Raw genomic sequence first — 16,789 nt, 5'->3', positions numbered from 1 at the left:
TGCTCATCAATCAATTGATCTATTAAAGAGGAAGATCTTTTTATGGACTTTTGACTTCACATAACCCCAACGACTGCTAGTTGACAGGTCCAGACCGCCAATTTAAATTGTACTAATTAAAATTAAGTTAATTAGTACAATATAAATTTATTCAATGCTCATCTTTTGAGGCCAAGAACTAACCAAGTCAATTTCGGATACTCTGCTCTGAAGTGAAGCGTATCTCAGAGACAGCGTTCTGCATCGATCGAAACAAATAGTAGTCGGGTGAGGCAAAACTTCCCAATCACTTCTTTCTAAATAGTTTTCAACAGGTATAGTAACATGTGACCTATCATCGTCATGATGGAATATTACGGATTCATGTCTGGCCGCATATTATGGGCGTTTTTCGGTCAATGCTCGCTTTGTTGCGTTAGGCACAGGTTCCCTGTGATGGTCTGGTCAGATTTAAGCACCTTATAATTAATTGGAACCCTTTGGTCCCACCAAATACAGGGCATTACCTTATCACCATGGATATTTGGCTTTAGTGGGCATATTATGGGCGTTTTTCGGTCAATGCTAGCTTCAAACGAATCAGTAACGTTCGGTACATGTTCCCAGTGATTATCTCGCCAGATTTCAGCAACTCATAATAGAATAGACAATTTAGCTCCCACCAAATACAGAGAATTACCTTAGCGCCATGGATATTTGACTTTGGTGTCGATTCGGCTGGTTGACCGGGCTTCACATACGATCTCTTACGCTTCAGGTTATCGCAATGGATCCATTTTTCATCGCAAGTAATGATTCGGTCCAAAAATTATTGTGTACCTCCAATGATTTTGCAAGCTCTTGTTGAGTTTGACAACAATATTCATGGAGTAATGCCTCCAATTCTTGGTCTTCGTGTCAAAATCACCACTTCTGAACCGCTCAAATCATCTCTCGCACGGTGACCAATCGGTGTGCTTCAGCGGATATATATAATAACGGTATTTTAGCGGTAATAGTAATTGTTGTGAAGAGTATTTTAGAGGTAACAGTTGTCAAGCTGAAAAGGTCGTGATGGGGAAACGGTAGCATCGAAAATTCTCGAATCAATTTAAAATTATACCTAGGAGAACCTATTAGTGCTTTTCAGTGTGTGTACGCCGGAATGTAACGACATACACGCTGCGATTAAATCCAGATTTCGGTGTTTATTCTGGCTCCTTAAGGCGATCGACAGCTTTATTGGGTATTCCATGGAATCTACGGTGAGCACGCGATGAGCTTTTTTCTACTTTATAACGATAACTGTTGAAGTTGTATTGATAGCAGGAGGAGTCGGTGAAATACCTGTTTGTCTATAGCCTGTAGTTTCGGGGGAAAAGACTGCAATTCCAAGAGAATGATAAACTGATATAACTTATAGTAATGTTATAAAAAAAATTATATGTATGTATTCATTGTTTAAATATACATTACACCTGAATAGTCAATAAATTAGGGAAAAATAATACGTATCTTCCTATTTCATAAATTTCAGCAAAACAAAAAATGCAACTGCTTAAATAATAAACCAGTAACCTATAAAATTCGGCCAAATCGAATGAGGTACTACAAAACTAAATAAATATAAAAACGGTGTTATAACGTTGTTAATTACCCACATTTATATGTAAATTAATTTAATATTTATGCATTACGTATTTGAAAAAATAGAAAAGTAACGATTTAAAGTTCAAGAAACTCGTGTTTACAATGCAACAGTGAAATAATTGTTACATACGAAATTAAAATAAAACAAAGAAATAAAAAAAACGTACATATAAATATAGGAAAGAAAAATAAAAATTAAAATAATTATTTAATAAAAAGACAAGTCAAAAAACTATTGATTGGAAGATTGAAATAATTGTAGATTTAGAGTACATACAAATGAGTAATAATCACAATACAATAAGGTTAATGAAATAATTGCTTGTTATATTTAAACAAAAAAAATTAAAAAATTGTCCAGCGAAACGATATAACCTCCTCTTTCTTTTTGTAACAAAAAGAAATTTCATATTTAGCAAATCATTTGATTTTCCCAAATATACCATTCCAATTTTTACTAACCAGGTAAACAGGTACGCTTACTTGCGGTAATATTTATTTGACAGCTTCAGCCAACCAAATAAAGATTGATCAGAAAAAGTTTATAAAATGCACGTTTTACACATGCGCCGCTAAAAAACAAGTCAAAAGATAAATTGCAGATAATGTGTTGAATGATGTTGTTGTTGGTGATGATCATGCTCCAAATTTGATTTACACTTGCAAACGTCTGTGCACATTTAACTCTTTGCAGAAATTTGAACGGTTTGATTCAATGTCAGTGCGCGGCTTGAACGTTAAAAGACACACAATAAACAAGAAGTCAGCGAATTATTGATTGGTGAGGTTTGAATAAATATAAGTTACTCTATAAAAGTGTGTATGAACTGAAACCAGGGTTGTGGCATTTATAGTTACAGTTTAGTTATCCCCCGATCCTTTCAGAAAAGTTTTGCTAGCTTCGTGTACTTTACTATTACCAATGAGTCAAGATCTCTAGATTATGATAGAAAAACGATCCAAATTATTGAATCCAAATTCTATAGGACATTGACAGAGGAAGTGAAAGATATTCTCCTCATTGTTGCAAGATCATTTGTTAATATCATACGCGAACAACCGAATATTTATTTGGAAAGATCTAAAGCTAATAATAATACTTACATTCCTTATTACATTTTTACTAATGTCTAATATTCTCCTCCATATCCTATTGCCAATAATTTCCCATATCGATTTCGATACATCTCTCAAATCGGAATTTATTGCTTATCGTTTCTATTCAGAGTCAAAGTCGGGGTGTATATCCTCACAACCGATGTACGTATCAAGATCCACAGTTTCATTACCTACCTGGCACCCTGCAGCCAGACTATCTATGAATATGCTGATACTGCTTGAATATATCGGCCTCATAGATATCATTCAAACTGTTTCAGATACCTCAAATTAAAAAACCTTTTCGCTGAAAACTCCTCTACCCCTGCTATTTTCTTTAAAATATTGACGACATTTTTGTCGTAATCAAATTGGTTTATATTTCCATAAAATGATCTTTTGATATGGAGTTTATCATTCTATCTCAGTCGTAAGATTATAGTTTTTGATGCAAGTATGAAAACATATGTTTTTGCGATCTCTAAGTGATATTTAAATTTTAACAAAGATGATCATCTAATATCGATTTGATGTAAGGATGCAATGGATCAATGTCCTGTATTCTACACATTGCCTCGATTGCTATAGACCTTCTTTGATAATCAGAGGCACTGATTACATAAAAATTCGGTGTTTTTCAAAATTTTAGCTTTTATTTTGAAACATTGGTGAAATATAAATTTATTGTATGACCTTTTCCCATCTTTCTGGCAACATATGGATTCCGAGCCAACCAAGCTAGTATCGGCTACTCTGTTCCAAAGTGAAGCGTATCCCAGAGAGAGCCTTCTGCATCGACCGAAACAAATAATAGTCATATGGGGCACGATCTGGACTATAAAGCGGTGAGGCAAAACTTCGCAACCACTTCATTATAAATAGTTTTTAACAGGTATTGCAACATGTGGTCTAGCGTTGTCATGATGGAATATTACGGTTTCATGTCTGGCCGCATATTCAGTGCGTTTTCATTTGCGTTCGGTACAGGTTCCTTGTGTTGGGCTGGCCAGATTTCAGCAGCTTGTAATATGTAAGAACCTTTTGCTCCTACCAAATACAGAACATTACCTTATCTCCATGTATATTTAGCTTTGGTGTCGATTCGACTGCTTGCCGGGCTACACATACACGCAGAGAAAAAACATGGTTGTGGTAACCATAAACTAAGAGCAACATATTATGATCAGATTTTTGCTTGTAGTCCAAAACATATTATGATCATTATTAGTATCGTAAAATATCATAATATGTTCTGAAATAATCAAATTATGATAAAAATTAATCATAATATGACCCAAAGTCATCATATTTATGATCCAATTAAATCATATTATGATACAATTAAATCATAATATGATACAATTAAATCGTATTATGATCCAAAATAATCATATTATTATTAAAATTTATTTTTGGAAATACAAAATTTTAATAGGTTTTAGTTTTAAAGTACTAAATTCACAATTAAAATATTATTGATTAAATCAAATTTATTGTTATTCGCTCTAGGAAAGTTAAAGATAATATACAAATAAAACTATAGAGCGAATGGGAATTACGGACACTCAAAATTTACTTGTAAAAATAACATAGCTTAGACAAACACCAACACTCACAAATGGTGGGAAAACAGACAATTAAAAGTAAACATATTTTGTTTGCATGTTAAACATATTATGACTACATTTATTATTATTTAGTTGTTGTAAACATATTCTGTTAACATCTTAAACATATTATGACTACGCGTATATAAACTTAACATTTAATGGTTGTACATAAAAATAATATGTTTACCTAATTATCATTATTTAGTTGTTCGAAAACCATATTCATATTTATAATTGTGATGAAAATATAAACGTTTACAGTAACTATAATATTGTTGAAATTAAATTAAAACAATAATTATATGTTTACGACAACAATATATTGTTACAGAGAACATAGTATAGTTGTCGTAACCATGTCCAACCATGTTTTTTCTCTGCGTGTACGATCTCTTACGCTTCGGGACAAAAATTATTTTCTTTAGCGTTCAATCATTTCGGACATGCAACATCGTATTTCAAGGTCTCTCGGCTTCAATTCGTATGGTACCCAATTTTCCTGCGTAGCTCCCAATGATTTTGCAAGCTCTTGTTGAGTTTGACAACAATATTCTGGCTGGCCTGGGCGATATTTGTCTTCCGTGTGAAAATCACCACATCTGAACTGCACAAACCATCTCTCGCACGTTGAAACCGATGGATCACATTCACCATAAGCTTTGGTGAGCAATTGGTGTACTTCAGCTGCACTTTTTTCATATTAAACAACTAAAAACTTCTTCCATATGACTTTTTGTTGGTACAAAATTTGACATTTTCATAGCAAAAAAAAAATTTGAATGCAAATGTTTCCAACTTACAGTAGGGTGCATAAATCAAACAAAAGTTGTGAATTCACCAACCAACCACATATTGATGTTTATATAAATACCTGCAATAAAACTATATACACGCAAAAAATTTTCAAAACGCAGTCAATTACAACAAAACTAAAAGTACAAATTAAAAGGTGCAATAAAAGCAAAAACAAATTGCAACGCAACAAATTGCAGCCAAAACAAATCCAATGTTTTAAGGAAAATCAAATCTGCGAGCGAAAAACTAATAAAAACTAAACTTGATATTTTACGTGTATAACTTGATTTACACAACAAAAAACAGCAACGGAAAATCAAAATCAACAAAAATAAAATAAAAAAAAAAATAAAAGAGAAAAGTGTTTTAAATTTTTCCACAATTTGCACGACGCAGACCAAATATACAATTTAAGTCTATTTATTATTATTTTTTTTATATATTTTCCAAACTTACAAAACGCTAGTCTACACTACTATTTTTTTGTTGCTTTTTTTTTCATATATTTTTATGAAGTATCATTGAAAGAAACCATTCACCGCTATGATTTTCACCGAAAACAAAAAAAAAAGTTTTGAACAAAAAAAAAATATAATAAAGATCCAGATCATGACAGTCAAACAATTCGATCAGTTCGTGGCAGTTCTTTCTTTCAAACGCTTGTCTTTTTTCAGTGATTTTTTTTCTCTCTTCATTTCTACATTCGAATATTGGGATTGAAAAGAAGCAAAAAAAAAGAAGCAAAATTATATTTCTGTTATGGATTAAATAATAAAAAAAAAGAAAAAACTATTGCAAAATTAAATTATTATTAGTGTCATTAACATTTAATGTCGTGTATTAAATCGTATTATGACACACCATCCATCCGTGTTATTAAAATCATATGAAAATGAGTTCAGTTCATTGATATTATTTACAACTAACTAATGAATAAGTGGACAATAATTAAATTTTCTTTTTGTTTAAAACAATTAAAAATCGAAAATTATATTGTATTTTTAAAATTTTTTTGAGAAAAAGAAAGTGGTTTAAAAAAAAGATTAACAAAATTTTAATGAAAAAATTCATAAATAATCTACATTAACTACCGATCTATTAATGTGCTAAACGGGTTTGAAAATAAAAATATGAAAATTAATTTACATTTCGCTGGATTAATGCATGTTTAAAAATAAAATTATTTTAGTTTAAAGGATTTGCGTTATATATGAACTGACAAAATTACAGGAATTGTGGCACTAACTTTCTCTACAGTGGATATATAACAATTATTAGCAAAGCCTGTTTTGAAAAAAAATATACATATATTATTATTTAAATCTTTAAAAAAATCCTTAATTTCTTCACTTAGAACATTAAATAAAAATATTTTATTTACAATTTTATGGGATTACAAACTATAACATTTTCTATTCATGCTTAACCCTTTAAGGTACAAATTATTTTTCTATGATTTTTCTGTCAACATATTTTCAATATTTTTTTCAACAATGTAGTATTTCTACATATATCATTCGATATACTCAAATCTGATCTTGCTCTGGCTAGTTTATCTGTCCGCAAATATGGCCCTGTCTATAATATAATTCTTAATTGTAATGACCGACAAAAATGTATGTCCATGGGAAAGAAAACATTTTCGAAAACATACAAATTCGAATGATTTTCTTTTCGAATTGAATTACACAAATCCCTCCCAGTATTTCCTCGAATTTGTCAGCCAAATAGTACTTTACATCAGTGATCGGCATTCATATCAACCAGGGGCCGAACATGATCGTAAAAAAAGTTCACTAAAATTATCAAATATGAAACAAAAATCATAATTAATCATTAATAATTTACTATTGGGTAAAAATTAAAAATGGCGGGTTGTACAATAGATGGCATATTTTTTTAATGCGCTTTTTGTTTTTAATAACTTATATGTAATTTTGAAGGGTATATGTCCATCATTTATTCTCAATAACTTTTGAACATTAGAGTGTAAACAACTAAGTTTTTTTTGCTTCGAAAAGGTCGAATTTTGTATCAACCAATCGTCATATGAGGGAAGTTTTACTTTACTTCTTTAATTTGAAAAAAAAGTGGTGCTGAAGCACACCGATTGCTCACCAAAGCTTATGGTGAATGTGTTCCATCGGTTTCGACGGGTGGTTTGTTCGGTTCAGAGGATGTGATTTTGACACGGAAGACACAGATCGCCTAGGCTATCCAAAAAAGTTGGGAGACCAAGAATTACTACATGAAGATTCTTGTAAAACTTAACAAGAAAAATCATTGGGTGCTACTCAAACAACAATTTCAAAACGTTTGCGAGCAGCAGGATTCATCCAAAAGCAGGGAAATTGAAGCCAAGAGAACTTGAAAGACGATTTTGCATTCGAAATTATGCTTGAACACTATAAAAGAAAATAATTTTAGCACAGAATCATTACTTGCGTTGAAAAATGGATTCATTAGAATAACGAAGCGTAAGAGATCGTATGTGAAGCCCAGCCAAATAGCTGAATCGATACCAAAGCCAAATATCTATGGCGCCAAGATCGAAAACTTTTAATATCTATTATAATATCTATCTATTATAACCAGACCATCAGAGGGAACCTGTACTGAATGCAACTTATTCGTTTGAAGCGAACATTGACAGAAAACGCCCAGAATATGCTGCTAGACATGAAACCGTAATATTCCGTTATGATAACGCTCACAAATGGCTGAGATATAAGGAAAAAGCCGGGAAAACCTAGATTTTTGGTCTATTTTTGATCTATATCTGGATTACTAAGTCATTAATATAGACAATATGGATATCTAATGAGTCTTAGATACCCTTCACCAAATTATACTTAAAAATTATTTTTTTTAAAATATTTTTAGGTAAACAAAATTTAATTTTTTTTTTTCAAAATTTTTTTATAAAAATTTTTTTTTTAAAAATTGTTTTTTAAAAAAGTTTTTTTTCCAAATTTTTTTTTAATTTTTTAATTTTTTTTTTTGGAAAAATAATTTACGGCAAAAAAAATTTTTGATGAAAAAAAAATTCGGGTTAAAAAATAGTATTCCCGATTTTGACCCATTGTAGGTCCAACTTACTATATATACATCGTTGCAATGAACTTTAAAATATCTATCATTAGATATCCATATTGTCTATATTAATGACTTTCTTGTTTTGTATTTCGTTTATATTTTACAAAAAAGGGTTTTAAAAATAGAATAAAATATACATAGAAGTGATACTGATAGACAAGAAACCTAATGTGCTGTTTTTCTATAGCGAATGAGCGTTTTGAGTGGACGTTTTTCATGTATTTTGTTTTTGTTACAATAACAAAACACATGTTAAATTTCCACTCAAAACGCTCATTCGCTATAGAAAAACAGCACATAAGTCTGTTTTCAAAAACCTATGTTACACTCAGTTCTATCCTATACTTTTAACCACATTTGTCAAACAAAAATACAACAAATCATATGTTTGATACAAAAACATATACATTGACTAGCATGTATTTTGTTGTTGCCAGATATAGGTTTTTGACAACAGACTTAGGTTTTTGACAATTACGTCTCTTCTCTATGTTACCCTATGCTTTTAACCATAGAGAAACATAGAGCGGAAACTAGAAAAAAACTCAAACAAAAATATTGCTCAAAATAATCACAGATACGAGTGTTGTTTTTGTTTTCACGTAGTTTTTTTACTAATACATTCTCACCACTTAGGTTTTTGACAACTGAGTTAGGTTTTTGACAGCAGAGTTTCCGTTTTATGTCTATTCTCTATGCTTTTAACTATATGATTTGAATAGGCTTCTAAATTATTATTATTATTTTAATAGATTTCTAAAAATACAAATTTGTTTTCTTCTACAATTTTATTGTCTTTTGTAAATTCGGTTAAATAAATTGATTAATTTCCAATAAGATTGTATTGTTACTAAATATTTACACACAACCTGCATCTGGGAGACATAAACTACATTGTTTAAAATCTCAAATAATAAATTCTTACTCATCTCAAAACAAATAGTAATAAAAAACACACATTATAGTTAAACAATAAAATCATTTAAAAACAATTAATTTTACTGATAAAAAAAAAACAAAATTTTTTTGAATCTTATTAAAACCTAGAATACAGGCAGCTAGCTACTGACTGCACCAAGTTTTTATGTCTTGATTGAAAATAAAAACGAAAAATAAACTGTTATTAACCTCAGGTTAAAAACCAGGTTTAACCAAAAAAAAACTCTGTTGGAGCAATTAAATGGAACTCGTAAAAACTAACGAAAATTAAGACAAATTAAGTCAAAAGAAAAATAAACAAAAAATAAAATACTATTAAAAAAAACAACGTGTAAAAGTTCAAATTGTATACAAAAGTTAATGATGATTTAAAAGGTGACTCTCAATGTGATGAAAAGTGAAATTTTTTGGTTACAAAAGTGAACAAAACGAAATTAACATTATAATAAAACCTTAGAAACGGGCAAAATATATAAACAGTGCTGTAACAAAAGAATTTAAACAATCCATAAAACAGAACTTATTAACAAAAAGAAAACAGTAAAGTATTGTTTGTTCATTTTTTTTATTAAAAGAAGAAAATAATAATAATAAAAGAACCTCTCTATTGAAGGTAATTTGTCAAACGAAATTTTTGGAAAGTGAAATTTTTTAACTATTTAACTTTTATTTTTTTAATATACCAAAACTGAACTCTGACATCACTTTATAAACAAATATTGCACAATATCTCATTTAAAGAAGAAAAAAAAAACTACATAAATTCTAGCTACTGTACGAGTCTAATGATGCTGCACCACCACACTTTTTAAGCTTTAAACCTCAATTCACCAATTGTATTTTTTCTCTCAAAAAATGTCACTCAATTAGCACTCACTCATTTAGGCAGCTTAATGTTAGCCATATAAGCTTTTAATTTAGGACAAATTATTAAATATATGTTTGATAATTATTAACTTGTCCTTAATTAAGATGTTTTTTTTTCAACACTGCTGTCGTATTTCACTTAAAACTTTTCTGTTCTTGTGATTTACCTCTTCGCTTTGTATTTGTGTTTCACTTTATTATTTTACTCAATCTTAATTTAGTTATTTCTCCACCATCAACGTCAAGAAGGGACTTCTTGGCAGAATGACCACAAGTCTGGCTTCGTATCGTCGCGCAAAGAACAAAAGTAAATCGAATAATGACATTTGTTCCATCGCTAATGACATAAGTGGCAGTTCGGGTAGTGTTAACGATCATGGCACCAATTTGCGCCGCATTTCAAGCGATGATTTGTCGGATTTAGCTGAAATTATGGATGATCCAAATGACCTCGATGATGATGACTTTGCTAATGATGCAAGTGGTCATAATATAACTGGTGTTCGCAAGGAACAAAATAATCGTCGCAATGTTGTTAGGTGAGATTTTTGGTATGACATTTTTTTTTTCAAATAAAATACTTATCGAGGGCCTATATTCAAAAAACTGTTTTTTTTCGCGTACACAGAAAAAATTATATTTCAATTCAAACATTTATCCCATATTGAACTGGTTTCAATTATTTCATAATTAAATCAAGTATTATTTGCTCAAAAACAAAATTTCTTGATATTTTCTATTGAATTTTGAGTTTTGAATTTGATGATTTTGAAGGAGAGAGTAATATACAAAGTATAACAAGTAGTCCAACTCTTTGACAGCAGTACCTAACTATAAGCATGTGTTAGTGAAAAAGTACCTAAGTCTAAATATGTGTTAGTAACAAAAATGTATATGTGTTGGTGCCCTTTGAATTTTCACCAGACACACAGAGTTCTAACAAAATGTTTAAATTTTAATTTATTTAAATTTTGTTCTATTTTCAATACCAAAAATTGAAACTCTGTTCTATATTTTAAAACCTACCACAAGCAAAATAAAACGTCAAAATTAATAAAAAAAATATTTTTTAGTTTGTGCGAAATGGACGTGCTTCGGAAAAGAAAAAGTGCTAAATGTGTTGAAAAAAATTATAAAATAATGTGTGTTAGTGAATTTACGCGTATCAAACTATATTTATTGGACAATTTATAGTTAAAATTTCGAGACTTTTGATGTGTATAATTCTCTCACAAGGGTGTTGAATTTACACAGTACCAAGGTTGCCAATTTAGCCATTTTCCGGCTAGATCTAGCGATTTTATTTTCATTTAGCCATAAAAAAATGGCTAGATTTAATCTAGCCGGAAGATCTTGCTATTTTATTTTGTCCTAGCCTTTTTTATTTTATACTTTTCTTGAACATTTTTGTAATTTTTTAAAAATAAAACAGTATTTTTTATCAAATGACAAAGAAACAGTCCTTTTAAACAAATTCGTCTGTTGATGATTTGATGAGAATATTATTGGTTTTATGAAAACAGTCTTCTAAATTGTTTCAAAAAGGAAAAAAAAATATTGATATTACAATCTTTAAATCTGCTAAAATCTTTGATACTGCCTCCACCAGTAGTTTGGCTTCGTTCTATTGTTTGACCGTTTGATTGGCATGGATGCATCGCAGGCTGTTTTCAATGCTACTGTGATTTGTTCTGCCATGTCTACTACCCCGCTTTCATCGATTTGATGACTACAAAAAGCTTTTTTGCTGTTGACCTGTGTTATTATGTTCGAAAACTTTTTAAAACTGTTAAAATAATCTGATGACAATATTATGTTCGAAACTTTTTTAAAGCTGTTTATAATCTCTAACCCCCATTAACACGAAGTCTGGTTAGGTGCTAACTAATAGTTTTACTGCAGTTTAAAAATGTCAGTATAACTATTAGTTAACACATAACCAGACTTCGTGGGGGCAAGAAATGTAATATTTTTGAATTTGTATTCAGTTATTTTTGGGTTTTAGCCATTTCTAGCCATTTTTAATTCAAAATCTAGCCATTTTCTGAGCTGAAGAGTTGGCAACCTTGCACAGTACCCGTATATGTGAGAGAGTAAATTTATAAAATAGAGAGTTGGACTACTTGGTATACTTTGGTAATATATATGGAAAAATTACTCTCTTTTCACACATACGGGTGATACAATAACAAAATACATGCAATACATTCTCATGAATTAGGTTTTTGACAACAGACTTAGGTTTTTGGCTCTCAGTTACCTATCTAGTTGTTGTCTATGACAATTTTCGTTATTGGTTGAATTTCAAATACAAAAATTATTGAATAGATAATTTTCGTAATTGAAACACAAAAAATAACAAAAATGTGTTTTCAATTACGAAAATTATCTATTCAATAATTTTTGTATTTGAAATTCAACCAATAACGAAAATTGTACATTAAATTGTCAAAATAATCAAATTCAAAACTCAAAATTCAATAGAAAATATCAAGAAATTTAGTTTTTGAGCAAATGAATACTTGATTTAATTATGAAATAATTGAAACCAGTTCAATATGTGAGAAATATTTGAATTGAAACGGTTTAAGAAATAGTTTTTTCTGTGTATGACAGATAGAGGGTTTTTCTTCTCAAAATATTCAATGTGTATGTATGAAAATGATAAGATAATATTAAACCAAAATTTATAGAAAAAACGTTTATTTTAAGTTTTTTCTTGTAGTTCGATTGGTGTAAAATAATAGATAACACTTTAAAAGTAGACACTTTTTTAATCAATTAACCATTTATTTTTATTCCATGGGCATTATATTTTCCAAAAACAAAAAGGTAAAATATTTCAATGGTAATTCAATTCAGAATCGGCATTCGCTATTTCGATAAGTGATTAAAAAATGTAAAATTCATATTCAGCATGCAAAAATTAGTAAGAAAACATGAATTGCAAGAATTCACACCATAGCTATAGATGGGGGCTGTTTTACTGAACATTTTACCATCAAACATTAATTTTCGTGAAAATCAAAGATAGAGGGTTTTGAATATAGGCCCTCGTTATGCTTTATGGGAGTAATAATAAGTTAGTTTTAATTATAAGAAATAGACATGGAAAAATTGATACGATCGTAGTTTTTGTTGATACTTTTTCCTGTTAAAAAGTACAGTGGTACTCTTGTGAACAATTTAAAAAAAAAAAAATTTTAACCTTTAATCTTCTGAATTTTATATTTTTTTTCTATAGAAAACTTTGTGTATAATAGTTTTGTCTATAGGTAATTTTAGTATAACAGTTTTTGCTATAGAAAAGTTTGTGTATAACAGTTTGTTTCTATAGAAAATTTTATGTATAACAGTTTTTTCTATTGACAATTTTTTCTATAAAACTTTTTTCTATAGAACATTTTGTATATTACAATTTTGTCTATAGAAAATTTTGTGTGTAACAGTTTTTTATAGAAAATTTTATGTATAACAGTTTTTTTCTATGCAATATGATGTGTAACAGTTTTTTTCAATAGACAATTTTGTCTATAAAACTTTTTAGTATTGAACATTTGGTGTATAACAGTTTTGTCTATAGATAATTTAAGTATAGCCATTTTTTCTATAGAAAACTTTGTGTATAATAGTTTTGTCTATAGATAATTTTGTTTATAACAGTTTTTTTCTATAGAAAATTTTGTGTATAACAGTTTTTTCTATAGACATTTTTTTCTATAAAACTTTTTTCTATAGAATATTTGATGTATAACAGTTTTGTCTATAGATAATTTTCGTATAACATTTTTTCTGTAAACAATTTTGTGTATAACAGTTTTTTCTATAGAAAATGATGTGTATGAACATTTTTTTTATCTATAAAACTTTTTTCTATAGAACATTTTGTGTGTAACAGTTCTTTCTATGGGCAATCTTGTGTATAAAAGCTTTTTTCTATAGAAAATTTTGTTTTAACGGTATTTTCAATGAAAATTTTATGTATAACATTTATTTCAATAGAAAACATCGTGTATAACAGTTTTTTCAATAGACAATTTTGTGTATAACAGTTTTTTCTACTGTAAATATTTTGTATATTTGTTCTATAATAAATTGTATATAACAATTTTTTCTAAAGAAAATTTTGTGTATAACAGTTTTTCTAACAAAATTCCTATCTACTAGTTTAACATTTTCTGTCTTGCTGTTAAACTAGTCGCTAAACTTTTATTTAACTTTTATTTACATACTGTTGCTTTTTAGCGAAATATTTCTCTTTGTTTTCTACAAAACTTTCATTAAAAAACTGTTCACACTAGGTTACATTACTTTCTAAATGCATCCTGCAGAAAATCTAGAACTACTTAACTCAACGCCTAGTAAACAAAGCTTATAAATTAAAAATATTTATTGTACTTGTATAGAAAAGAAAAAAAAACTACATAAGAGTATAACAAATATAACAAAATTTAATGAAAATCAGCTAAACACCAACATTACAAGTGGAAGTAACTGACTGTGTAAGCAAACTGCAAGAAAAGAAAAAGACGCGTCAATTAAAACTGCAAAAACAAGAAGTAGAAAAAACTGCAACTATTTTTAAATACGAGAACAAGAGCAACCACTAATCCAAAAACAAAAAAACCTAAATGCAACATGTTGCCTTAAGATTTTAGCCAAAACTAGAAACAACAACACATTTGTGGCCAATTTACCAGTATTTTCCTACACTTTTTTATCACTTTAAAATGTTGAGTGAACTAACACAATAAAACCAAAAACTTTAACTTGAATTTTTGAAAACACGACTTTTTCTTGGTTTTCGTTTTAATTGCAACAATTTATTTGAGGTTTCTTTTAATTATTACAATGTCTTACTTTTGTTTTGTTTGTTTATTTTTCTAATGCACTTTAGCGCCAATACGCAAATGGACAATGATGTCACACCAGTCTACTTGGCAGCACAAGAGGGACATTTGGAGGTACTTAAATTTTTAGTGCTTGAAGCTGGCGGCTCATTGTATGTGCGAGCACGCGATGGCATGGCCCCGATACATGCCGCTTCACAAATGGGCTGTTTAGATTGTGTCAAATGGATGGTAAGTGATTTTTTGCAAAAACTCTTTATGTAATGAAAACAAAACTTCTAAAGATACATTCCTGAGCGGTTATAGTTAAAAAGTTTATCTAAAGTACTCTTGTTTTTTATTCGGCTGTACCGAATAAAACCTCTTCTTAGAAGCAGTATTGTATTTTACAAATTTCCAATTGTATTTCAAAATTTTCAATTTGTTTTGCAGAATTATATATTTGTATTTTAGAAATGTCCATTTGTATTTCAATAAGAAATTTTTAAAATACAATTAGAAAATTCTGAACTACAATTTAGAAAATTTTGAAATAGAAATTTCTGAAATTCAAAAATTTTTCCAAAATCTGTCCAAACATATCTTCCTATAAAGACGTGACAAACATTGTTTTAATATTTTAAAATCGTAATTAACCATCTCTAGTCATTTTAAAAAGAGAAAAACAAGTAGTTCAGCATTGTTTCCCAAGCATGTTCTTCTACATTTTAATGATTCCACATTGTTTCATTGACAATTTTCCGTAGAATTTTATTAAAAAAAAAACTTAACAAACCATATAATAAATCTGTGAAGATGTTGTTACATTTGATTAGATTGAATTGACTGGTTTTGTAAACATTGTTGCAATGTTGAACAAAAAGGTGCGTTCACAATCAATTACAAATAAAAACAAGTAAGAGAGCTATATTCGAATGTGCCGAATCTTATATACCCTTCACCAAATTATACTGCAAAATAAAAATTTTAAATATTTTTAGGTAAACATTTTTTTTCCAAAGTTTCGGGTTAAAAAATATTTTGTCCCATTTTGACCCATTGTAGGTTCAGCTTACTATGGTATTATATACGTCGTTGTAAGTGTCTTTGAAATATCTATCATTAGATATCCATATTGTCTATATTAATGACTTAGTAATCCAGATATACATAGGTCAAAAATCTAGGTTGTCCTGGTTTTTTCCTTATATCTCAGCCATTTGTGGACCGATTTTCTCGATTTTAAATGGCAACCGAGCCGGAAGAATTCCGTAGTTATTGATGTATGAATCGTGTATGTAAGTTATTTGGGGACTTCGGAAACTTGATTTCAACGGACAGACATACGGACATGGCATAATCGACTCCGCTATATATAAGGATCCAGAATATATATACTTTATAGGGTCGGAAAATTATATTGTGGAATTTATAAACGGAATGACGAGCTTATATATACCCTTCTCACGAAGGTGAAGGGTATAATAATTGTCTATGTAAAATGCATCTATCGTGTATCAGTATTTAATATAAATAGTTCTCTATGAATCATCCTAGTGGGAAATTTTTTTCAAAAGGAAGTAGTACTGTTACTCGTTAAAATTCTAATATGAGATGATTCCAATCATCACCTGATATTTTATTGAAAAATCAGTAATAATTTTTGTTACTGAACAGACCTAAAGTGTTAGAAGTAGATCCCTGCCACCAAAGAACCAGGATCTTTCAATATAGACATGCTTTTTTACTACATTCCACCATTCCTTGTATATCTTTTAGGCAGTAATCTTCAATAATGTCTAATTACTTGGCTGACTCCAATTTCTATATATTTTAGCCATATAACATTTATGTGCTCTTTGTAATATAAAGAGAAGTCAATTGGTTACTGTATTTATCCCAAGTAATCTGTTGTGAAGTTAATTG

General features: G+C 29.3%; 3 protein-coding genes across 4 annotated transcripts in view; all 3 read left to right on the top strand.

The window, feature by feature from the left end:
* LOC135956515 (uncharacterized) overlaps nt 1-16,789 on the top strand; it is a 145,524-nt gene that overhangs the window by 69,671 nt on the left and 59,064 nt on the right. The window lies entirely within an intron of this gene.
* Nucleotides 1-16,789, top strand: part of f (forked) — a 91,347-nt gene that overhangs the window by 30,517 nt on the left and 44,041 nt on the right. For both annotated transcript variants that reach the window (XM_065507041.1, XM_065507042.1), the window contains exon 3: nt 14,932-15,115. In XM_065507041.1, the coding sequence (XP_065363113.1) occupies nt 14,932-15,115 (184 nt within the window). The remainder of the gene's footprint in view (nt 1-14,931; nt 15,116-16,789) is intronic.
* On the top strand, nt 10,260-10,577 carry LOC135956545 (uncharacterized). Its single transcript, XM_065507077.1, has one exon. The coding sequence runs from the start codon at nt 10,299-10,301 to the stop codon at nt 10,575-10,577; it is 279 nt and encodes a 92-aa protein (XP_065363149.1). The 5' UTR covers nt 10,260-10,298.

Source organism: Calliphora vicina, chromosome 4 (assembly GCF_958450345.1).
Source record: "Calliphora vicina chromosome 4, idCalVici1.1, whole genome shotgun sequence".
NCBI classification, from domain to species: domain Eukaryota; kingdom Metazoa; phylum Arthropoda; class Insecta; order Diptera; family Calliphoridae; genus Calliphora; species Calliphora vicina.
Note: the sequence above shows the minus strand (reverse complement) of the source record. Positions and strands in the feature narration are given on the sequence as shown.

Coding starts and splice junctions, on each gene's coding strand:
- LOC135956545 (XM_065507077.1), top strand. CDS start 10,299: ATGACCACAAGTCTGGCTTCGTATCGTCGCGCAAAGAACAAAAGTAAA.